The sequence below is a fragment of the Rhinopithecus roxellana genome, chromosome 20, assembly GCF_007565055.1.
Source record: "Rhinopithecus roxellana isolate Shanxi Qingling chromosome 20, ASM756505v1, whole genome shotgun sequence".
NCBI lineage: Eukaryota > Metazoa > Chordata > Mammalia > Primates > Cercopithecidae > Rhinopithecus > Rhinopithecus roxellana.
This window is the reverse complement of record NC_044568.1, coordinates 63,057,283-63,081,376: the sequence shown is the minus strand read 5'-3', so window position 1 is coordinate 63,081,376 and position 24,094 is coordinate 63,057,283. Positions and strand designations below refer to the sequence as shown.

General features: G+C 52.3%; 2 protein-coding genes across 6 annotated transcripts in view; one reads left to right on the top strand and one right to left on the bottom strand.

Annotated features, from left to right (window-relative positions):
* ZNRF1 (zinc and ring finger 1) overlaps positions 1–9,094 on the top strand; it is a 114,885-nt gene extending 105,791 nt beyond the window's left edge. Inside the window, exons 3-5 of one of the 3 annotated variants that reach the window (XM_030924541.1) lie at positions 3,161–3,266; positions 4,861–4,950; positions 7,786–9,094. In XM_030924541.1, coding sequence (XP_030780401.1) covers positions 3,161–3,266; positions 4,861–4,918 — 164 coding nt within the window. In that variant the 3' untranslated portion in view covers positions 4,919–4,950; positions 7,786–9,094. Of the gene's footprint in view, positions 1–3,160; positions 3,267–4,860; positions 4,951–6,122 lie in introns of all 3 variants that reach the window. The other 2 variants (XM_010382966.2, XM_030924542.1) reach the window with 2 other exon arrangements.
* On the bottom strand, positions 8,918–15,125 carry LDHD (lactate dehydrogenase D). 3 transcript variants are annotated; one of them, XM_010382967.2, is made up of 11 exons: positions 14,990–15,125; positions 13,889–14,001; positions 13,545–13,686; positions 13,174–13,315; positions 12,870–13,029; positions 12,316–12,515; positions 12,092–12,220; positions 11,885–12,012; positions 11,162–11,252; positions 10,938–11,049; positions 8,918–10,857 (listed from the first exon to the last, which is right to left on the bottom strand). In XM_010382967.2, exons 1-11 carry the CDS (start codon positions 15,059–15,061, stop codon positions 10,692–10,694), a joined length of 1,455 nt encoding a protein of 484 aa, XP_010381269.1. In that variant the 5' UTR covers positions 15,062–15,125; the 3' UTR covers positions 8,918–10,691. The 3 variants fall into 3 exon arrangements, with proteins under 3 accessions (XP_010381269.1, XP_010381270.1, XP_010381271.1); XM_010382968.2 differs by having other exon boundaries at positions 8,918–10,484; XM_010382969.2 differs by having other exon boundaries at positions 8,985–9,204.
* Positions 15,126–24,094: the final 8,969 nt, after the last annotated feature.

Sequence of the window (24,094 nt, the reverse complement as noted above, 5' to 3'; positions counted from 1 at the left end):
TCCAGCCTGGGTGACAGAGCAAGACTCCGTCTCAAAAAAATAAAAATAGAAAAAAATGAAGTAGTGCACATTCGAACACTACAGAAGTACATAAAAGGATTTTTCTCCAGGTCCTCCTTTCCTCTACCACTATGAAAGTGTGTGCATCCTTCCCGACTTTGATCTGTGCCTACACACGCATTTGAATATGTATGGTAGCTAGTGCTTTCAAGCAGGGGGATCACGTCCATGTGTTCATCCACTACTTGCCATGTTTGGAGTCTGAGGGGACAGACACTCCAACAGCAGACTCTGTGCCATCTCCCTTCTCAGTTTGTGTCGCCCTTTCAGGTGGGCCCTCCGGCTAGCCAGATGTTCCAGACAGAAAATGACCCCAAGTTGTCCTGGTGGCCAGGAATTGAGTGACTTCTCTCGCAACTCATGTGCCTGGGGACTTAAGGATCGAATCAGTTCCATTTTATGCTTTTTCCTTGGGGTTCCTGGTAGGGGGCTTTGAGGAGTGGACGCCATAGCCTTCTGGGCCTTGAAGAATCTTCATTTTATAGGCCCCAGGTGTTTGCCTTTCCACCGAAATAATAAGAGAACACAAAGAAACGGCAGTGGGAAGGCCCCTCAAGCAGAGGGCCCCCGTCCCAGCCCCACCGTCCGCGAACCCTCTCATGAGGTGTGTGACTTCCTTGGGCTTCCGGATCCTCATTCGCAAAACGAGAATAACACCGGGTGACCTGCCCAGCTTGGAAGATGGTGAGGCTCAAAGGAAAACACGCACACATGTTTGTCATTGGCAGTGTTCGGGACAGTTAAGCTCCTTTAGTGATGGAGAAGGGACCCTGCCACAAGCTCTGCCTTCTTCACAGCCGAGACACTGCTCTCCTGATATTTCCCCTGTGGCGTGGAGAACTTCTGGGTCGCCTTTTGTTCACGTCGCCTCTTTCACCTGCCCTTCAAATACTCATGTCAGCCTGGGTTTGTCTTCTGCCTTCTTTGGATTTTGGTCTGAACTTCCTCCCCGGACTGCCTCTTTATCCCACATCCATGCCTGGCACCCATGTCTCTGTTCCGAACCTCAGCTCTAGGCTTCAGCAGCCTCCTGGAGGTCTCCATCAATTGGCCAGGCCTCCTCCCACCCAACTCAGAATCCACCCCTTCCTTCTCATGCTTTCCTTCTGGGCACCCTCCCTTAGTGCAGGCACCTGCTGCGTGCCCCGCTGCCCCCATCGGCACACGCAGGGCTGCTGTGCACTCCTTGTTGTCGGCCCCAGGCACCACAGCAGAACACAAGGCTGTTCCCTGTGCCCAGAATCTCCCGTCACCACCCCAGCTTCATCCATCCTCAACCTTCTCCAAAGCCTTCCCGGAACAGCCTGACGAGGTCTCTTTCTCCATACCTTCGACCCTGGGCCTGCGCGTCAGAGGATGTCCTGGAAGTCCTCATGCTGTGCCTTTTGGTTTCGTTGTTCAGCATCCCTACTACTGTGAGCTGCTTGAATCCCAAGATCATGGCTATTCACTGTCGCCGGCACGCAGAATGTCATAGGACTTAATAAAAAAACCACTGGGTTCCCACAGGTGCAAGTAGCTTCCTTCCATTTCTTCTTTTTGGGATGGTGAGCAGGGTCATTTTTGTTTCTTTCTTTTTAAACATTGAGATGAAATTCACCATAAAATTAACCATTTTTATATGTGCAATTTAATAGCATTTAGGACATTCACAAGCCCCATCTTCATCTGGTTCCAAACACTTCATTGCCCCAAAAGAAAACCTCTGATGTGATCCCACTTACATGAGGTAGTTAAAATATCCCACTTACATGAGGTAGCTAAAATATTTCACTTACATGAGGTAGCTAAAATGGTCAGACTCACAGAAGCAGAGAGTAGAAAACTAGTGGCGGCCAGGGGCTGGGCGGGGGGAAGGGGAGTGGTGGATTAATGGGTGTAACATTTTAGTTATGCACGATGAGTAAGTTCTAGACATCTCCCGTACAACATAGTGCCTACAGTTGACAATACTGTATTGTACACTTGAAGATTTATTAAGAGGATACAGCATATGTTAGTCTTACCACAAAAAAGTTTTTAAAAGGAGAAAAATGGGTCGGGTGTGGTGGCTCATGCCTTAATCCCAGCACTTTGGGAGGCCAAGGTGGGCAGATCACAAGGTCAGGAGTTCAAGACCAGCCTGGCCAACATGGTGAAAGCCGTCTCTACTAAAAATACAAAAATTAGCCAGACGTAGTAGTGGCCGCCTGTAATCCCAGCTACTTGGGAGGCTGAGACAGGAGAATCACTTGAACCCAGGAGGCGGGGGTTGCAGTGAGCCGAGATAGTGCCACTACACTCCAGCCTGGGCGACAGAGCGAGCCTCCACCTCAAATAAAAGGGTGGGGGAAAGAAAACCCCTTACCCATTAAGCAGTCACTCCCCGTTTCCCCCTGTCCCCAATCCCAATCTCCTTTCTCTATCTATGGATGTATATATTCTGGACATTTCATATGAATGGGTTCATACAATAGGTGGTTTATTTTACTTTGTGTGATATTTTTGACGTTTATCCATGTTGTAGCATGTGGCAGTTCTTCCTTTTCTTGACTGAGTAATATTCCGTCGTATGGATACATCATCTTTTGTTGATCCGTTGCACAGTTGGTAGACACTGGCCTGTTTCCACCTTTGGGCCGCTGTGAACAACGCTGCTGTGAACCTCCATGCACAAGGATTTTCTTGGGGACCAGTTTCTTCCTCTCATTCTTGCCTCCTACCACTCTCCCCATTACCATATTTTTCCAAACCAGACATCAGCGCACCAGCTGCGTGTGTGTTTAGGGAAAGCATCTGTGAGGGAAACAGCTTGCCTCATGTTGCCCCTGCTTCGTGTCTACCCTTCTCCAAGCCTTTTTTGTCCACTGTCACCTAGGCTTTTGGTTAATCGCGTGTTGGGATTAATCCCATTTTGTCTTTGGGTAATTAACGTGATGTCCACGTATTATCTATCTCCATGGTGAGAGTCAAGGTCCCTCTTGGGCTTCTGTGTCCCCTGCAGAGCCGAGCACAGCTTGGGGTAGCTTAGCACTTCCCCAGTTCCTAGGCTCTCGCCTGCCCCATGCCACCTGTCCACTGGTGACTAACCCTCTTGCAATCTCCCCTGTCCCCCTTACAGATGATGTGCTGACTAAAGATGCGGGTGAGTGTGTGATCTGCCTGGAGGAGCTGCTGCAGGGTGACACGATAGCCAGGCTGCCCTGCCTGTGCATCTATCACAAAAGGTAGGAGGGGTTGGCAGGGTAGCTCAGTGCACCACACCTCCCAGAGGGGCAGACCCCCAACTCCAGCCATTCTGTCTCCTTTGGTTATGGGATGATCTCTCCCCCAACCTCTGGCTCCGAGTGGGTAAGGGCAGAGGCCGTCAGACAGGTGTCCACTGTGCCGGCGGGAAGGTGCGAACATCCCAAGCGCAGGGCAGAGCTGAGTTGCCAGAGGTGTGCTCTGGTTTGAGGGCTCAGGTGGTGGGAGCTGATGGGGAGACCTGTAGAGCCTCACAGGTTGGAGGAGCTTAGGATCCCACCAGGAAGGTTGGTTCTCCGTCTGTCTCCCTGCCTCTTCTTCCCCTATGGGCCCTCTGCTCCACGGGGGGAGAACATAAATCTGTGCAAGGAAGGCCAGGTGGAGGGTGTGTCCACTGCCCTGCACTGTGGCCTTCTCCCTAGAGGGCCAGGAGGCAGGAAGAGCCATTTCCTGTGGGGCCGCAGCACTGGGAGCAGTTGTAAGTAGCAGGACCCAGATTCGCCCTCAGGCTCCACTGTGAGACCAGTCCTTGTTTCCAGCCAGAAGGAAGGCATCCTCTTGCCCAAGAGAGGAGGATATTGTGCTGCCTGTGGCCAGCACCTGCTGAATCCTCGAGCCCAGAGCTTCTTCCTGACACTCAGGCCTTTCAAAGCCTGACTCTCAGGGCCACTGCTGCACAGGATGACAACCAGGCACAACACGTGGCATGGCTGGTGCAGAGGAGGCTCAAGGCTGGCCTGGTAGAGATTCTTGGTCTAGCTCCCAGCACGGAGCCTTGCTTGTGTCCCAGGGAGGCATTAACCAGAACCAGAAAAGGAAATCTTTGACTCTCAGGGAGAATTATGCAAATTATCTGTCTGGTTCCTGTCTTTGAAAATACCCAGATGTTGGTTTACAAATCAGGAAGCTGTCTTGGGGCAATCTCTGTTCCCTCTTGGATGCAGAGGGCCTTTCTCCGTAAACACTGGAGACCAGGGCTTCACGGCTGACTCCCCTCCCGCCTCTTGCAGTAAGGACTAGATGCTGCTATCAGCTGATCACGGCTGAGCAGGGTAGAGCTTGGGGCTCTCCTAAGAGGTCACCCACTGGGAGGGAGCCTCACAGCTGTTCTTTTGACCCAGGAAGGAGCTCTTTCAGGACCCTGGTGCCCAGAGCCATGGCCCTTCTGCCGTGCCATTGTTCCCACATCCCTGCCCTTGGAGTCTTGGAGACAGCTGACTAGCTGCCCTGCGGGTCCACCGCTCTCACCTCACTGGTGACTGCTGCCATCCTCCTGGATCCTGTGCACAGAAAGCTTTGGTCCTTCTCAAGGCCACTCTGCCCCTTCCTACAGCACCAGATCCCCCTGAGCCAGTACCCACCCCCACTGCCTCTGGCTGGGCCAGGACTAATCTTGGTGTTCTCCCTTCTTCCTGCTTCAGAAAGTAGCCATATCTGGGGACATGATTGTGTTTCTCTGGGGTCCTTTCAGAAGAGACTTAGGAAGCTCCTGCTCAGGAATCTGGCCCTTTGAAAGCCCCTTCAAAGCAGCCTGGGCAGCAGGTAATGTGGTTTCCCTTGCGGCCCTCCCCCCAGCTGCATAGACTCGTGGTTTGAAGTGAACAGATCTTGTCCGGAACACCCTGCGGACTGACCTTCGGGCTTGCTTGCTGACTCCTCTCAAAGGTGAGCCCGCGTTTGGGGGTGCTCCGGGCTCAAGGCTTGGGGTCAGGTCACTTTGGGGGCATGCAGTTTAGGGAGCAGGGCTGCCCTTATGCCGCTGAGACGAAAGCAGGAGCAGAGGGAAGGAGAAGCTTATCACTTAGTCATCTGGAAATGGTTTTCCCTGGGAAGGACAAGAGATACAAATCAACATGGGCAGTTATGAAGAACAGGCTCAGAAGAGTTAGGATCAGTTGGGGAAGAGACCAGTACATTCTACATTCCTAAAGAAAGTTCAGGAATATCCCCTGGGAATGTGCACGGGCAGGAAAAGGAGCCTGAGCGCTGGGTTTGTGCCTGGCTTGGTCTCATCCTCGCTCACCTCTGAGTCTCTGCCTCTTCTCTGGTAACGGGGATAATCTCACTCCCTGTTGCCATAAGGACATTGCACTTACTAAACAGCCAGTCATGGCCAGCGGTGCATTGTTCCCTGCAAAGTGCCCGTCAGCGATCATTTGACCACTGCTTCTTCCCATGCCGCTTCCAGATGAATCTGAGGCCTCCAGGCCAGACTCAATCTCGATCCCTCCATCCCACGGCACTGGGTGCTGACTCCACACATCCCTCTGGCTCACCACTGGGTCTGGCCTCCCCATTTCTTCCCCAGGGGTACCCTGCTTGCTGCCAGCCATCCACCCCTGAGATGGGTCTCACCTGTCCCTTCCAAGTTCTGGGCTGGCATTTTCCTTTTTCTGACAAACAAGTAGACAAAACCCCCATAAAAACCAAAAGCCCAACTCCATCTCACTGCCAAAGGTTTTGGGGCCTCTCTTCTTCCCCCTCCCTTTCTCTCTCTCTCTTGTTTTTGTTTTCTTTTGTTAGGTTTATTTTATTTATTCCAAGTAAACTCTCCCAGAACAGCTGATGATGTCAGACAAATCAGGGACATTTGCTTTCTTTACCTTCACCTCAAAAACTGATGACAAGGGGAGAAGAGCGAGCCAGGGGGAGAGCGAGGCAGGGGAGTAGAATCTGCTCAGGTGCATGGCTGCAAATTCCCCATGTGCTGTTTGGCTTCTGGGGTCCTGTGTAGTTGCCCCAGCCCCGCCTGCCCTCTCGGGATGCAGCTGCCCTGGGATGCAGCAAGCCAGCCCTCGGCCCGACGGAGCACGACTTATTTATTACGGTCCACACAGGGACAGAGAGCCCCTGCTCCAGGGAGGAGGCTCACCGGACCCTGGGGCAGAGCTGAGCTTGGGACACCAGCGGGAACAGGGCACCCCTTCTGCACTGACTTCCAGATCATGGTTCTCCCTTCCTCCCTGAGGACACCAAATTGGATGAGAGCAAGTTTGAGAGAAGAATGAATCAACTGCTATCCTTCCCCTCACCCTTCAGCCCAGGAGGGAAAGGGCATTTTCTTTTTCATCTTTGAAAGGCATTGTGGGTCTGTCTTTAAAGTGTTTACAAAAAAAAAAAATTATATAAAAAAAGTCTAGTGTCGACTGGTGTTTTCCCTCGTGATGTTTACAGCTTGCTGTTTGCTGCCCAGCCATAACCCACTCAGTGACAGACGAACACAGCCAAGCCCTCGCCGCCAGCCTTCTGATGGTGGGCGAGCACACAGTCTCTTCCCCTGCCCCAACTGGCCCTCTCCACCACCAACTTCTCTACTTTGGGTTTGGTTTTTTTTCTTCTATTTTTCTGGCTTGGTTTTTTGCTCTTTTCTCCCCTTGAGACCCTAATATCTTGACTTCATTGCCAAAAAACAACCCATCGAGAACTTTCTTCCCACTGATCCCATCTCTTTTCCCTTCTTTCCTCCTGGTTCCGGTCAGTTCAGAGGATTTAACAATCACAAGTGTCCTGCAAAAATGCCTGAACATTATTCTTAGGCCCTTGTGGATTTTTTTTTCCAGAAAACTTAAACAAAAAAAGACTAAGAAATATGTACAGCTACCCCTGTTTTCAGGCACTATGTTTGAGAACATCTTAGCCATTGATGTTCACACGTGGCATCAGCCCATGCAAGATAGGTTTCTGTATTTATATATTAAATACAAAAAAACTTATAAAATGTTTAAAAAAATGTTCAAAGCTTGGGAGAAAAGCTTTCTTCATTAGTCAAGGTGTTTTGATATGGTATTAAAATGTCTAATAAAAGATACAGTGTGTGATTTTATTTTAATGAGGTGTTGTTATACAATCAAGAAATGGGGGCAAGGGCCTGCCCCCCAATCCCTCACCTACCTCCTTAGCATTCCTTCAGGCTGCTGCTCAGGGCTCCAGGTGTGTGAATTGGTCCTCAGACAGGCCTGGGTGGAGGGAGAGTGGCAAGTCAGGCGTGCCTCCTACAAGCTTCCTAACCTCTTAAGCATCGTGGAACCAGTCAGCCCTCTGTGGAGTCATTGTGCCGGACCTCTGAAAAGATCTGCAGGGGCCAAGATGTTGCAGCCACTGGAGGCTGCAAGGATGTGGGTTCTTCCAGGTGTGGGCCCAGCCCCCCTCCTTCCAGCCTCTGCTCCCCATCCCACGTTCCACTCGCCCTGCCTGTTGTTCAGTTTGCATCTCAGTGCTGACTCATGGGCGTGCTTCATTGAGGCCCAGGAAGAGGCCCTGGTTTGGGGCTGTGCCAGTTCAGAGCCCTTGAACCAGAACCAACTGCTCAGGCTCACAAAAGTTGGCAAAATGCAGGCTGGGCGGGCAGCTCAGGGCAGGGAGCAGCAGTGCAGGCCTGGCCTGTGTCCCCATGCCCAGCGGGCTCCCGGAGCAGCGTTCCAGAGCCTCCTGCAGAGCCAGCGAAGGAAAAAGCTGTGGAGGGATACAACTCCACCGCCTCTCTGCTCTGACCCTTCTCAGGCCCACCTGATGTCTGGACCACCCCCCTGCTGCCACAGCCCCTGGCTCCGCAGTCACCCTCCATCAGATACTTCCAGAGGCACCTACTGTGTGCAAGGGCATTCACAGCAGGCCAGTGGGCAAACGTGAGCCAGGGCCAGCGGAGAAACACTAAAGAAGACTCGGTGGTTCAGAGCCTGGGTCTCAGCGCGGGACCCGTCTGGGGTGAAGACCTTGGGGCTGTTGTGAGTCGACGGCAGGAACGTGGGCTCTAGACTGTGCATTCAGGCTCTCCTACTTGGCAGAATGATCTTGGGGAAACGACTTCATCTGAACTTCAGATTTTTCACATGTGAAGTGGGGACAAAACCATGCAGCTCAGAGGTCCATGTGGGGGCCGGGGGAGCTGCCCTGCAGGTCCTGGCACATGCACAGCAGGCTCCCCATAGCTTTGTCACCACAAAGGGCACTGTTCTATTCACAGCACCTCCTGCTTCTGCCTGGCAACTGTGTCTCCCTGTGCTATATTTAATTCCACCAGCAAAGATGGCAAGGCAGGGCCCAGCCCTGAAGGAGATCTCCTTGCCTGAGCCCTGGATCTGGAAACGGAGGCTTCATGTGCCCACCTTGGCGGCTTAAGCCTGCTGCTTGGGCAGTGCCATGGGTGAGCCGAGCAGCTGTGAGTTGGGTGGGGCAGGGCTGTAGCCCACGCCGGGTGCTATTCCAGGCTCCAGGGGCTGGTGCTCATCCCCACCCCCAGCGACTTCAGTCCTACCTGGCACGCTGCAGCCCTCTGCCGGCTGCGGGGGCCTCTGAATTCAGACCCAGGTTGCCTGCTTTTGGTGTGGGGGTGGGACTGGGGCTGTCTGAGCTTCCCAGGTGGAGCTCATGTTTGTGATCCTCTCTCCAGACAGCTCTCCAGAATCCTGTGTTGCCCCTGTTCTGCCTTTCTGGGATGGGAGAGAACGTGAGGGAGCCGGCGAGCAGGTTCTACCCACTCTGCTAAGGGCCTAGCACACTTTGATGAGGTTCCTAGATATGAGCCCCTCACAAAGACCAACCATTCCTCTTAACAGCCATTTAAAGGTACTGACGTTCATGGGAAAATGTCCTCATTCTTAGGAGATAGATGCTGAATTACATAGGTGAATGTCTTCAAGAAATGTGTTTAATTCCAAATGGTTCCCCCCAAAATACACAAAGCAAATAAGGCCAAAACGTTCATTGTTGAATCTGCAGTGGCTGGTATTTCAGTGAACAGTGTACTTGTTCTTTCAACTTTTCTGTATGTTTGGAATTTTTCTTAATAAAAGATTGTGGGAAATGGTCATTTGCTGAGTGCCTCATCGTTGCCAGGCGCTGGAGGGCGCATCAAAGAAGAGTCCTATCCAGCTGCTGCAGGATAGGTGGGCCTGGAAGAGTGGGTGGCTGGCTGGCTGGCTGGAAGGGGAGGGGCGAGAGGGCTGTCTCGGTGATGAGCACATGTGTGCTGGGGTGGTTTGGGGAGAGGGCTGAGATTTGTCACCAGTCAGCCCTTGGCACGGTCTCTGCTCCCCACCAGGGCAGCACGGGACAGAAACGTCACAGAGTGGCCTCCAGGCTCAGGTCGGTGTCACCACTGTCGGCAGGAGCCCAGTGTTAGCATGGAGCGGGGGGTTCCAAGAACTGAAGTTGGCCTGAGGTGTCTCAGTGCAGTTGCCTCTGCCTAAGGCCTAGCAGCCTGCCTGAGCTCTGAACAGCTGATGGGAGGAGGAGAGGGGCGGAGGCCAGGGAGGGCATGGGGTGTGGCATGCCCCTTTCCAAAAGGGACCGAAGACTAGAGGGGCGAGGAAGATGAGTTCCTGGGACTACAGGTTCCTGGGATCTGCGGGGGTAGAGGACTTAGCTTGGCTTCTGGGCTGCCAGGCCTTCCCTGACCCTAGGAGGAGGTTTGCCCAGGGCTGAGAGCTGCAGGCCCGGGGCAGAAGTGAGTCCTGAGCCGCAGCTGCCTGGAGCAGATGCCGCGCTATCTGAGCTTCATGATGTCAGGCGCCCTCCTGTGGGCTTAGGGGGAACAACTGCCAACATCTCAAGACTGAGGCTCTGGCCCAAGACAGGCAGGGCCTCGGGTGGACAGACCTTGAGGGCAAAACAGCTGGTGGTAGGATACATCACCCCATGAAGAGGTGGGTGCAAAAATAGTTTCATCTTTGTTTCTAAAGACGTGGCAGCTGCTGAGGAACACATTCAGTGTGTTCAGAGGCCTGGTTCAGGCCCAGTTGGGGAGTCCATCCTAAGTGACATGCCATGGGCAGGTCCTCAAGCCTGAGGCCGAGTAGCTGGGACAGGGACCTGGGTTCCTTTCCGAACCCTGAGCACCGCCCCCCTCCTCAGGCTATAACAAGTTAGAGGACAGCCCCAAAACAAAGGGGTCACTAGCCAAAGGACAGAGAACCTGGAGCGGGAGGGGAGGAAGTGCTGCCTCTGACTTCCAGGTAGCTGCAGGTGGGTTTCAGGTTTATTCCAGGCTTACTGCGGGAGGCTCCAAGGGGAAGACCAGCATGGCACGGGAGCTCACGTCCCATACCAGGAAAGGAGTGCTTGTCACCAGGTGAAGGGGGAAGCCTCAGGGGAGGGGTGTCACCAGAGTCTTGAGTGGACCCAGATGGTCTCTTCCAGCCAGGACAGGATGCGTAGGAGCAGAGAGGGATGCGTAGGGTCGTTTACTGAACCAAAGGCTCCTGGAGCCAGCCAGAAGGACAGGGAGTAACACAGTGCTCAGGCTTCTCTCTGGGCCCTCTGACCTTGGGCCCAGATACAGTGGGCTCGCTGGCAGCAAGACTGCGTCAGCTACTGTCTATTCCCTTGCGGGGGCCGTGGCATGAAGAAAAGTTCCAGAACAGGGGCTCCGTAGTCTGGGAACTTGTGGGCTAAGTGCTCAGAGCCCCTCACAGTACTTTGCCCGGGTTCATGAGGCCTTGAGGGTCTAACACAGCCTTGAGCTGCCGCATGGTCTCCACGCCCACGGCGCCCACCTCCTCCCGCAGCAGCTGCCGCTTGCCCAGTCCGATGCCATGCTCCCCCGTGCACGTTCCGTGGAGGGCCAGTGCCCGCCTGGGGGCAGGAAGGAGACATCCTCATGGGGCCCCCTTCCCTCTGCCCTCAGCTATTCCCCTCCCTGACTTTGCTCCTACCTGCCCAGCTGTTCTGCAAAAGCCTTGACCCTGCCCAGTTCCTCAGCGTCATCAGGGTTGACCAGCAGGATGCAGTGGAAGTTGCCGTCACCCACATGTCCGACAATGCTTCCTGGAGGCCCAGAGGACAGAACTGTTTGCCCTCCCTCTTGCCTCCTGCTGCCCCAGGCTCTGGTCAGCCCCGACACCTCCCCACCTCTTCCCAGCAGCAGGGTAGGCAGAACCTGTGAGTCCTGAGGCGTTCAGATCCTCCTTGGTCTGCACCAGGATCTCCGGCAGCCGGGAGATGGGCACACACACGTCCGTGGAGTAGCCCTGGTCAGAGGGAGGCCTATGAGTTACCCCTGCCTGCCTGGGGGTACAAGGTCACCGTGGTCAAGGCTGAGGATGGGTCTGAGGGCACTGGGCTTCAGCTCTTGGCCTCACACAAGGAAATAATCCTGCTCTGCTCTAGGCCTCAGCCCTCACCTCCCCCCAACACAACACAGGAGACAAATGGCCCAGGTGTGCTTGCGACACCTCCCGGTAGAGGCTGTTCCCACTCCCCTGTGGCTCCCACCCCCAAGCTCCAGGCTCCTAAGCCTTTGCACAGCTGCCTGGAGCCCAGATTCCCCTTCCCCAGGTTTAGGCTAATATCCCCCCTCTATCATCTCTTCCTCCAGGAAGCCTTCCCTCCGTTTACAACTCCCAAGAGCACTGCACCGTTCCCACGACCTGGCTCACAGGAAGAGCTTTTGAGGGCTTAGCAGACAATTGTGCTTTCCCTGTAGACGGTATCTGAACAGCTGGGTGGGGCGACCTGCAGCCCCCAGTTCTAGCTCCTGCTCAGCCAGGCCCAGCCCCCTTGTTGAGGCTCGGACTGTTGCTCTGTGCAGTAGAGTGGTGGGTTGAGGAAAGGGTTTGCGGGCTGAGCTGTGGGCCCCATCTGCACCCCAGTCCCAGCTCACCTTGCAGCCTGGCCGCATGGCCAGGGCTGCATACCAGGCATTGTGCCGTGCTGTCCAAAGCTGGCTCCGCTCCTCGGCCGCCTTAGCCCAGGAGAAGTCAGAGGCTCCGTTCTGCTGGACTATCTCCTCTGCAGTTGGGGGAGGGAGGCTGACACCGGGCCGCTGCTGAGGCAGCCCACCCTGCTGCCCCACTCCACCCCAGCATACCTGTGCGTTGCAGCTGCTCCTCCAGTGCCTGCTGGGAGCCATGGAACTCCAGGAAGAGTGTGGGTGCCACTGAGCAATTCAGCTTGCTGTACCTGTTGCAGGCATCCATCATGACTTCATCCAGGAACTCTGGATCCAGGGAGAGGGCAGGCCAGGTGAGGCCTGGCCTTCCCAGGGGGCCTTTTCCAGGGAGCCCACCCTGACTGCCCCTGTCCTCAACTCACCAATGCGGGCTACAGGCACTGCAGCCTGGAGGATGTGTACAGTGCTGTCCACAGCAGCCTGGACACTGGGGAACGCACACGTGGCGGCCACTATGGCCTCAGGGGCAGGGTGCAGGCGCAGGGTGGTGGCTGTGATGAGGCCCAGCGTCCCCTCAGAGCCCACGAACAGCCCAGTGAGGTTGTAGCCGGCTGCACTCTTCCTAGGTCCCAGGGACACACAAGGTGAGTACCAGGCTGTGTGATGAGGGATTTCTGGCCAGAAGCCCAAGCTGGAACCCAGGACACCGGCCCCATGCACTGAGGTCTGGGCTGGCCTCCCTCGGGCCCAGATTCCCTGGCCCAGTTCTTTCTGCTCCACAAAGCAAATCGGCCTCACGCAGGGAAAGCAAACCCTGTTCCCATCCACTTTGGCCCAGGTGACAGGTCTTCAGAGCCTGGGGAAGCCTAGCCTTGCCAAACCAGGAGGCTGGCAGGAGGTGCCTCTCACAGCCCGCTCTCTGCAGGGGAGCCCCCCGGCAGTGCGCAGGGCCAGCGCCCCCGCAGAGGGCACTCACCGGAAATGCCGGCCTTGGCCCGCCGTGTGCAGCAACCGCCCGTCGGGCAGCACCACCTCCAGGTTGAGCACGTTGTCCCGCATGGTGCCGTAGCGGACCGCGTTGGTGCCCGACGCCCCGGTGGCCGCCATGCCACAGAGAGAGGCGTCCGCACCTGGGTCTGGAGGGCGGCGTACAGGAGAAGGCAGCCTCAGGGACGGGAAGTCCTTTCCCCTGGGCTGGGGGAGGAAGGTCCCCTGAGCCCCAGACACAACCCTGCTCCCAAGGTGCCCTCAGGGCCCCAGGAAAGGTTCGCGAGTCCTACCAACGGGAAACCAGAGGCCGCTATCCCGCAGGTGGACATTGAGAGCTTTGCGGGTGACGCCCGGCTCCACCACCACAGAGAAGTCCTCCAGGTTCAGCTCCAGGATTCGGTCCATATGCGTCAGGTTAACGCAGACGCCGCCCTGGTGGGAGCGGGTGCTGAGACCACTGCATACCCGGGTCTCTGACCTGGCCACGTCCCCGGGTCACAGCCCGCGGGTGTCCCCCCAGCAGCCAGACCAGACCCCCTGAGGCAGGCAGCCCGCGGGCAGGAGCAGACCCAAGGAGCTGTGTGCGGCGGGGGAGGCAGCCACAGGTGTGCCAAGGTGTGGTGGGACCAGCCCCGGGGCGGGCAGGGGAGCCACACTGTACCTGCACAGCGCAGACGCCACCCTCAAGCCCGGTGCCGGTGCCGAATGGGATAATGGGCACACCTTGGCGGTAGCACAGGGCTGCCAGCCGGCTGACCTGCTCCACGTTCTGGGGCCACACCACAGCATCGGGAGGTTCGCACCTAGAACCAGACCCTCAGTGATTTAGGGGGGCGAGGCACCCTCTGGTCCCGAGGTGTTGCAAGGCCTGAGGCTACAGCGAACGAGGGGCAGAGAACATTCCAGAGCACCCCAAAACAGGTGAGTGAGGAGGCAATCCAGGACCCTCGCTCTCAGCTGGGGTTGAATCCAGAAGATGGGAGGGGTCTGCGAGCCCTCCCATACCTGTGCACCGACTCATCGCGCCCGTGCTGCTCTCGGACCACCGTGGCAGTGGACACGTGGGAGCCGCCCACCACGGCCTTCAGAGCCTCTACGAAGTCCCTGCAGAGCTCGCCCTGCAGGGGAGAAACACACTGCCAGGGTCCCCCGAAAGACACCTGGGGCCACAGCCCTGCCCCAGTGTCAGCGTGGAGGGCTGGGGGCTGGAGTGAGCTTCCCCTGCGACACCCAGCTGACAACATCCTTGCCAGGTAGGCCCTCTTTAAACAAACCCACTCTCCAGAAATGCCTCTTTTCCAAACAGAGCCATTGGGGTCAAAGTTTCCCCTCAGAAAAAAAAAACGCCACCAGAATTTTTTTAATGTTTTCTTTTTTAATAAAAACAGGGTCTTACTATGTTGCCTAGGATGGTTTCAAACTCCTGGGCTCAAGCGATCCACCTGCCTCGGCCTCCCAAAGTGCTGGGGTTACAGGCATGAGCCAAGGCGCCCAGCCATCCAAATACAAAACCAGAATTCACTCTCCAAAAAGGCTACCAGCAGTGTTCCTTCAATCGCCAGCCCAGCCTGAGCAAACTGAAAAGGTCCCTCACTTCCTCCTTTCTCCAGGGCCAACCAAGCACCACCCCCGCCACAGGGGACTCAGAGCTTGATAAGGGAATGACAGGGATGAAAAGCTTCCACTGCCCCCTCCCCACTCTACCCTGGCTGGGGCTTCTGGAGCCTTTCGTGGGGGGCTGGGGAGGGGAGCAGTTTCTTCCCATTTTACAGATGAGAAATGGAGGCCAAGTTAAGGACAGAGCCTGGCCTGGAACCTAGGTCCTTTCCTCCAGGGCCTTCTTCCACAGGTGTGTTTTATTCCAGAGCCACCCAGGGGCATCCATTTGACTCCCCCAGCCGCACTCTTGGTAGCAGTGGGGACTCAGCTCATCTCTACACTCACTCTACACCCACACTTGCCACAGGGTAAGCCCAGTGCCCTTTTGCCCAAGGTCAGGTCACTTGGTGCTGGGGCGTCACAGAGCCCAGGAAACTTGGGATCAGAACCCCCTGCTCCCCGCTCCCCACCTCATCCCTCCAGGGGACTTCTCTTCTCTCCCGGTACCTTTGTCTTCTGGGAGCAGTACCCCCTCCAGGGGAACAGCCCCCAGGTTGCAGCCCGGAGCAGTCGGGCCATAGCCAGGCACCTGCCAGGGGGTGTGAGCGCTGGGTGGCAGGGTGACCAGTCAGCTACTGTGGCAGCAGCTGCGGCTGCTGTCAGCCCATTGGCTAGGCCGGGGGTGGGGCCTGCTTAAGGTGGCATGGGCTTTAAGGTGGCCCTTGCACATCTTGCAGACATTTTCGTGGGCGCCAGGGATGATATTTCCAAAGGAGAAGTGAGGTTCACTGGACGTTTTGGGAAACTGTAAGGCAAAAATAAAATTCTAAGCCTCCCAACCGACTGAATGGATCTTCCTCTCGGCCAAGGGCATTCCAAAGTAAACCTGAAAAATTATTTCAGGCTGTGATGGGAAGGAGTTTTGGACATGCCTCATTATCCCCCTCCTCCCTTTAGAATTCAGACACAACTGACTAGCATTAACATTAAAACAGACATCTGAAGGCATTCTGATCTTGAGACACAAAACACTCTTTGTAGCAATAAGATACCAAATTCCAACCTGACTCTAGCATCACCTGACAGATAGCAGGCCCTGAAAGAAACTGATGTATTTCACCCCCAAAATATATTCCTTTGATATTTTTTAAAATAGCTCCAAAAAGCTGTCTTTTGTGGGGAAAATCTAGAATCTGTAGAGAATTCCCTCTCCCTGCCAGGAATTTTTTTTTTTTTTTTTTTTTTTTTTTTTTTTTTTTTTTTTTTTGACGGAGTCTCACTCTGTCGCCCAGGCTGGAGTGCAGTGACGTGCTGCAACCTCCACCCCCTGGGTTCAAGCAATTCTCCTGCCTCAGCCTCCCAAGTAGCTGGGATTACAGGTGCCTGCCACTGTGCCCAGATAATTTTTGTATTTTTAGTAGAGACAGAGTTTCACCACCTTGGCCAGGCTGGTCTTGAACTCCTGACCTTGTGATCCACCTGCCTCGGCCTCCCAAAGTGCTGGGATTACAGACATGAGCCACTGAGCGCCCAGCCTCTTTCCAGGTTTTATCCTGATCTAAGAGAGATTTAGCTAAGAGTCTGGCACCTTTTAAGGCCTTAGACATTTACCATCTATGTTACATAATAAGAACCTTGGGCTGGGCGCGGTGGCTCACATCTGTAATGCCAGCACTTTCAGAGACCAAAGTGGGAGGATCACAAGGTCAAGAGATAGAGACCATCTTGGCCAACATGGTGAAACCCCATCTCTACTAAAAATACAAAAATTAGCTGGGCATGGTGGTACACGCCTGTAGTCCCAGCTACTTGGAGGCTGAGGCAGGGGAATCGCTTGAACCCAGGAGGCGGAGGTTGCAGTGAGCCGAGATCGTGCCACAGCACTCCAGCCTGGTGACAGAGTGACACTCCGCCTCAAAAAAAAAAGAATCTTGGTCTCCACAACTCCTTATCTTAACCCAGATGCTTCTTTCTATTGATTCCAGGTTGTCTTTTTAAAAATTTTTAATTAAAAAAATTTTTTTGTTGTATACCAAGATTCCAAGTCTTTGGATAATAATTCTTTCAACCAATTGAAAATCAGAAAAAAAAAAATTTTTTTTTTTTGAGACAGAGTCTCACTCTGTTGCTCAGGCAGTGGCATGATCTCAGCTCACTACAACCTCCATCTCCTGGGTTCAAGCTGATCTCATGCCTCAGCCTCCCAAGTAGCTGAGATTACAGGTATGCCACCATGCCCAGCTAATTTTTGTATTTTTAGTAGAGACAGGGTTTCACCATGTTGGTCCAGGCTGGTCTCGAACTCCTGACCTCAAGTGATCCACCCGCCTTGGCTCCCCAAAGTGCTGGGACTACAGGTGTGAACCGTGCCCAGCGCCAATCAGAAAAGTCTTTGAATTCACCTATGATCTGTAAGCTCCTCCCTCCACCGGAAGGAACCAACACATATCTTGCTCTTATTGATTAGTGTCTGATGTCTCCCTAAACTGTATAAAAGCAACTATAACTCGACTCTCTTGGGTACATGTTCTCAGGACTTCCACGGAATGTGTCACAGGTCATGGTCTTCATGTTAGTGGTGGCAAATCCATACAGGTCTACAGAAACCTCAGTGCTTGCCTTGTCAGAAGAAAGAATTCTACTGAAGAGTTCTGAAACGAAAATATCTTGAGCCCCCAAAATTACTAAAGGGAAAAGTCAAGCTGGGAACTGCTTAAGGCAAACCTGTCTCCCGTTCTTTCAAAGTCACCCCTCTGATCACTCAGCTAAATGCATATCTGACTGCCTCCTTTGGAGAGTCTAATCAGAAACTCAAAAGAATGCAAACATTTGTCTCCTATCTACCTATGACCAGAAAGCCCCCTCCCCGTCTTTCCACACCCAAACAATGTTCATCTTACATATGTTGATTGACGTCTCATATCTCCCCAAAATGTATAAAACTAAACTTTGCTGGCCGGTGCCGTGGCTCACGCCTGTAATCCTAGCACTTTGGGAGGCCTGGGTGGGCTGATCACGAGGTCAGGAGATCGAGACCATCCTGGCTAACATGGCGAAACCCCGTCTCTACTAAAAATACAAAAAATTAGCCGGGTGTGGTAGCGGACACCTGTAGTCCCAGCTACTTGGTAGGCTGAGGCAAGAGAATGGCATGAACACGGGAGGCGGAGCTTGCAGTGAGGCGAGATCGCACCACTGCACTCCAGCCTGGGTGGAAGAGCGAGACTCCGTCTCAAAAAAAAAAAAAAAAAAAAAACTAAACTGTGGTCTGACCACCTTGGGGACATGTCATTGGGATCTCCTGAGGCTTTATCACAACATCAACATTGGCAAAATAAACTTTCTAAATTAACTGAGACCTTTCTCAGATTTTGGGGGTTCATATTTTGGTAACCACGGAAGAATTCTGACTGGAGACACCCCTATCAGTGCTTGGTACCAGCTTGAGCTATCTTTATGGCTCAAACCAGTAAGACAACTTGCTGAGACTGGAAGCACCCCCTCCAGAGAATACCTTATCTCTCAAAATCCGGTCAAGATCTAAAGTTCATTTTACAGTACAACTCCTTTTTTTTTTTTTTTTTTTTTTCCTTTGGAGTTTTACTTGCTTCTAACACAAGGAAGGCAAGTTTTTCCTGCTTCCATGACGGTGGACGGCAGGTAACTCCTTTATGGTGTTTGAGCTTGCATCCAACAGGGAAGATGAGGTTTTTTCCCTGCTTCTAGGATGGTAGAGAGCAGTCTTCAGCCTGAAAGTCATCCCTAGGTAAGTAACTGAATTGGGGTTTGTCTTGGCTAAAGTTAAAATTACAACCAGCTGTTCTTAATTTCTCCTGACCACTAGAGAGCTCAGTAATCATATAAATTGTGTGATCATTTGTTTTGCTTAACTGTTGTGTTGTTGTTTCTCTTTTCGTTGTTCTTTCAGTCTTTTTCCCATTGGGTTTGATCAACTCTATCTGAATTGATCAAATCCAAAGGAAGTTCCAAATTATGGGGAAAGAGGCCTCTGAGGTGGCTAAATTCACACACACACACACACAAGATGATGTGATAGGGGGTGAAAACGGCCAGCAAAAGGAAAAAAAAGAGGAAAGATTTTTTATTTTGACTACTAAGGGGCTTTACTTACGTAACAAGGCCACCTTTGTGCTAGCCAGGCCAAACTGAAAGAGCAATGGCTGTATTTCTGAAATAGCAGCAATTTGTCCTAGTGAGAGCAGCCCTCGCTGTCGGTGCCTCCTCGGCCTCAGCCCCCACTCTGGCTGTGCTTGGGGAGCCCTTTAGCCCGCCATGGCACTGTGGGAGCCTCTCTCTGGGCTGGCGGAGGCTGCAGCCGCCTCCCTCTGCTTGCCGGAAGGTGTGAGGGAAGAGACACAGGCAGCAACATGCGCTGCCCCGGCGCCGGTGGGCCGCCCTGAGTTCCAGCGGCGTGGGCGTGGGCTCTGCGGGCCCCGCACCTGGAGCGGCCGGCCCAGGGCAGTGAGGAGCTTAGCACCTGGGCCAGCAGCTGAGGAGGCTGCACCGGCTCCCTCAGCGCTGCCTGCCCGCATGCACCGTGCTCGAATTCTGGCCGAGCCTCAGCCGCCTCCCCACGGGGCAGGGCTCAGGACCTGCAGCCCCCCATGCCCTAACCCCTCCCCCGTCATTCTTGAAGTCAGCAAGACCAAGAACCCACCAATTCTGGACACACTATCTGAAATATGGTAATGAGATTTTAAAAGATTTTTTTAAAGGAGCTCAATGATTAAAAGTCAGCTTAATTAAAAACTAACATCCAAGGTGAGCATGCACGTGTGTGTGCGCTTGTGTGTGCCTATTTAAAAGGCCTTCATGTTTTTGTTTTTCTCCAAGGATCTTGTCTTTTTTTTTTTGAGCAAAAGTTTTTTTCTTCTTAGTTGACTGAATTCTGTTTTCTTCATTTACTTCTTCTGCTGCCTCTCCTTTCTTTGCACCCTCTGCTGCATGAGGGACCTAAAATAGTTTATGATAGCTGGGGTTCCTTAAGGAAAACAGAGTATGCACCAGGCTCCCTTTAGGGGAGAAAAGTCTGTTTTTCCTTATGCAATCCCAAGAGTGTAAGCAGGCATGTTCGTCTCATCTCTTAAATTGCTTACTTTTGTATTGTGTTACCTGTTTGTGTATGTTTGCTTTTTTTTTTTTTAACTAAAATAGTTATTGCAACAGAGGTTACCCTTGGGGTATGTTTTTGTTTTGTTTTGTTTGTTTTTTGTTGTTTGTTTGTTTTTTGAGATAGAGTCTTACTCTGTCACCCAGGCTACAGTGCAGTGGCACGATCTCTGCTCACTGCAGGCTCCACCTTCCAGGTTCACGCTATTCTCCTGTCTCAACCTCCCGAGTAGCTGAGATTACAGGCCTGCCACCACGCCCGGCTAATTTTTTGTATTTTTAGTGGAGATGGAATTTCACCGTGTTAGCCAGGATGGTCTCAATCTCCTGACCTGGTGATCCACCCGCCTCAGCCTCCCAAAGTGCTGGGATTGTAGGCGTAAGCCACCAAGCCCAGCCTACCCTTGGGTTTTTAAGGAAGATTATGGTTTAGACACTTAGAAATGTCCTTGTTTAAAAGAAGTTTTTTAAAAGTGCACTGTAAAAGCATTGCATGGGCCGGGCGCGGTGGCTCAAGCCTGTAATCCCAGCACTTTGGGAGGCCGAGACAGGCAGATCACGAGGTCAGGAGATCGAGACCATCCTGGCTAACACGGTGAAACCCCATCTCTACTAAAAATACAAAAACTAGCCGGGCGAGGTGGCGGGCGCCTGTAGTCCCAGCTGCTCGGGAGGCTGAGGCAGGAAAATGGCGTAAACCCGGGAGGCGGAGCTTGCAGTGAGCTGAGATCCGGCCACTGCACTCCAGTCCGGGTGACAGAGCGAGATTCCGTCTTAAAAAAAAAAAAAAAAAAGTGAGCTGCTACCACTGCATGCCTATTAGAATGGCTAAAATTCGGGACACTGACAACAAATGCTGGTGAGAAATTGGAGCAACAGGAATTCTTATTCATTGTTGGTGAATGCAAAATGTTGCAGCCACTTTGGAAGGCAGTTTTGACAGTCTCTTACAAAACTAATAACATGGACAGGAGGCAGGAGGGCGGGGGTCCCTGGTGAGGGCTCTACCCTCAAGCCTGGATCCACGGCCCTAAATGAGAACAGGCATTCCTGTTTTCACGCCTGTATGTTGCCTTTTCCAAGACCACTCTGGCCCACCCCACTCTCTATCCTGTGCCCCTAAGAACCCCAAATCCCAGGCTCCACAAGCAGAAGAGTGGCAGAGCAGCAGAGCAACACAGTGGAGAAGGAGAAAAGAGAAGAAGCATCTGAGCATTGAAGAGGCAGCTGGATGGTCAGGAATTTGGCCAGGGACAGCAGAACTCCAGGGGACGATTATCTTCCCACTCCATCCCCTTTCCAGCTCCCCATCCTGCTGAGAGTCACCTCCCTCACTCAATAAAACCTCCACATTTACCATTCTTCAAGTCCATGTGACCTGATTCTTCCTGGATGCTGGACAAGGACCTGGGTATCAAGAGTGCAGGGTGGAAAAGGCTGTCATCCTGACTCTCCACTGAGCTGGTTAACACTTAGCCGTCCATGGATGGCAACTGCTAAAAGAGCATTAATTGTGACACACCCCTAGATGCTACCATGGGGCCAGAGTCCAAAGGTGCTCACCTTGGCCCCAGCACCCACTTGCCTGTGTACTCCCCCTCCCATAAGGGGTTTTAGTGCAGTGGCTGAGTAAGCTTGCCACGACAAGTCCTGCAAAGGGGTCCAGGGAACGCTCCTGTCTCACTAACATACTGTTACCACACAATCCAGCAACCATGCTGTTTACCCAAATGAATTGGAAACTTATATCCACACAAAACCTGAACTTAGAGCAGCTTTATTCATAGTTGCCAAAACTTAGAAGCAACCAATGTATCTTCAGTAGGTGAATGGATTTAAAACACTGTGGTACATTCAGACAGTAGAATATTATGCAGCACTAAAATGAATTGAGGCTGGGCACAGTGGCTCATGCCTGTAATCCCCACACTTTGGGAGGCCAAGGCAGGAGGATTTCTTGAGCCTAGGAGTTTGAGATGAACCTGGGCAACATGGCAAAATGCCATCTCTACAAAAAGGCATAGCTGTGCACGTCTGTAGTTTTAGCTACTTGGGAGGCTGAACTGGGAGGGTCACTTGAGCCCAGGAAGTGGAGGCTGCAGTGAGCCATGATCATGCCCCTGCACTCCAACCTGGGTGATAGAGTGAGACCCTGTCTCAAAAAAAAAAAAAAAAAAAAGCCAGGAAAAGACATGAAGGAAACAAATGCATATTACTAAGTGAAAGAAGCCCATGTGAAAAAGCAGCATATGTATGATTCCAACTATCTGACAACCTGCAAAAGGCAAAACTATGGAGAGAGTAAAAATATCAGAGATTTCCAGGGGTTGTGGGACGGATGAATAAATGGAGCACAGATGATTTTTTTGGGGGCAGTGAAACTATTCTGTACGATACTGTAACGGTTATGTAGCAGGATGAGCCTCAGACAAAACTCCTCAGACACTGGATTAAAGACGGAAGGGGTTTTTTATTGGGCGGGGAGCGTGGGCAGACTCGCGTCTTAAGAGCTGGAGCTCCCCGAAAAAGAAATTCCTGGCCGGGCGCTCAAGCCTGTAATCCCAGCACTTTGGGAGGCCGAGGCGGGCGGATCACGAGGTCAGGAGATCGAGACCATCTTGGCTAACATGGTGAAAACCCGTCTCTACTAATAAATACAAAAAACTAGCCAGGCAAGGTGGCGGGCGCCTGTAGTCCCAGCTACTCGGAGGCTGAGGCGGGAGAATGGCATGAACACGGGAGGCGGAGCTTGCAGTGAGCCGAGATCACGCCACTGCACTCCAGCCTGGGCGACACAGTCAGACTGTGTCTCAAAAAAAAAAAAAAAAAGAAAAGAAATTCCTAACCCTTTTAAGGGCTTACAACTCTAAGGGGTCCACGTGAAAAGGTCATGATAAGTAAGTGTGAAAAGTGTGACTGGGGGCTACCTACCTTAGCTAGCAGAACAAAAAGTTTTACAGTGCTTTTTCATACAACGTCTGGAATTCACAGATAACACCAGTAGTTTTGGTCAGGGGTTAATATTATTGTTATTATTATTTTAACCACCAGGGACAGGTGGTGGCGCCAAGGTCGTCTAGCTATTTATCTTACTTTTGTTTCTTTCCAACTTTTTGCTTTCCCCCTTCTCTCCTGTCTTATAAACTAGGGAAAAGGGGAGATGGGGGAGAAGCTAGGAAGGACAGCAGGAGAAGTGGTGGTCTCATTCCAGTTGTCTGCATTTGTCAAGACCCATAGAATGTACAACATCAAGTGAATACTAACGTAAGCTATGGACTTTGGGTGCCAATGATTTTGTTTTTTAATTTATATTTTTTGAGACAGGGTCACCCAAGCTGGAGTGCAGTAGCACAATCTTGGCTCACTGAAACCTCAGCCTCCCAGGCTTAAGTGATCCTCCCACCTCAGCCTCCTGAGTAGCTGGGACTACAGGTGCGTGCCACCATGCCCGGCTAATTTTTTTATTTTTATTTTTTGTAGAGATGAAGTTTCGCCATTTTGGCCAGGCTGGTTTCGAATTCCTGGGCTCAAGCAATCTGCTGACCTCAGGCTCCCAAAGTGCTGGGATTACAGGTGTGAGCCACTGAGCCTGGCCAGGTGCTGATATTTAACTGTAGGTTCACCAATTGTAACAAATATACTGTTCTGGTGTGGGGTATCGACTTTGGGGAGGTTGTGTGTGCTGGGGGGACAAGGTTATGTGGGAATTCAATGTACTTTCTGCTCAAATTTTGCTGAGAACCTAAAACTGTTCTAAAAATAAAGGATAAAAGGAACTGAGAGTGAAGGGAAATGGGAAGATGGTGGTCAAGGGGTACAAAGTCTGTTATGCAAGATGAGTAGTTCTGGAAGGATGCACAGCTACGTGACAATAGTTGACAATATTGTATACTTGAAATTTGCTAAGAAGGTAGATCGTAAGTGTTCTCATCAGACAGAAAAAGTAGTAACTATGTGAGGTGATGCACATGTTAATTAGCTTATGGTGAATATTTCACAAATGTAGATATCAAGTTATCTACGTTTTATATATGTATAAATATAGAGATCTCAACAAATATATATATACCTCAACAAAGTGGCCCGGGAAAAAAGCTAGTTGCAGCACATGATACCTGTATGGCCAGTTTTGTAACAACAAAAAAATCAAAGTGTGACCTTAAAGTTACACACAGCTAATCTTTAGAAAGTGAGATTATGGATACTTTTATTTTGTACATATATTCTAATTAAATACAGTTATAGATTATTGGTGTAATGTTTAAAAGACAGGTTGTTGTATTTAACGGGGAGGTGGTTAATTGTAATTCGCGACCCACTCTAGGAAAAAAGAAAAGTGGAGGCCAAGAGATTTTTTGGTAGGCTCATCAGACTTCCTGAGAGTCCCTAAAGCCACGGCCCCGGAGACTTGTGGGAAATGTAGTCCCGAACGTGGATGGCCCACCCCTCCGAGGACCCTGGGAACGGCGCGCGCCCCGATAT

Bases quoted from the DNA above. Each gene is read 5' to 3' on its own strand.
- LDHD (XM_010382967.2), bottom strand. From the start codon at position 15,061: ATGGCCCGACTGCTCCGGGCTGCAACCTGGGGGCTGTTCCCCTGGAGG. The intron at 13,316-13,544 runs GTACAGTGTGGC...CGCTCCCACCAG, and splicing joins GTGGCGTCTGCGCTGTGCAG to GGCGGCGTCTGCGTTAACCT. The intron at 10,858-10,937 runs GTAGGAGCAAAG...TCCTGCCCCCAG, and splicing joins TTTGCAGAACAGCTGGGCAG to GCGGGCACTGGCCCTCCACG.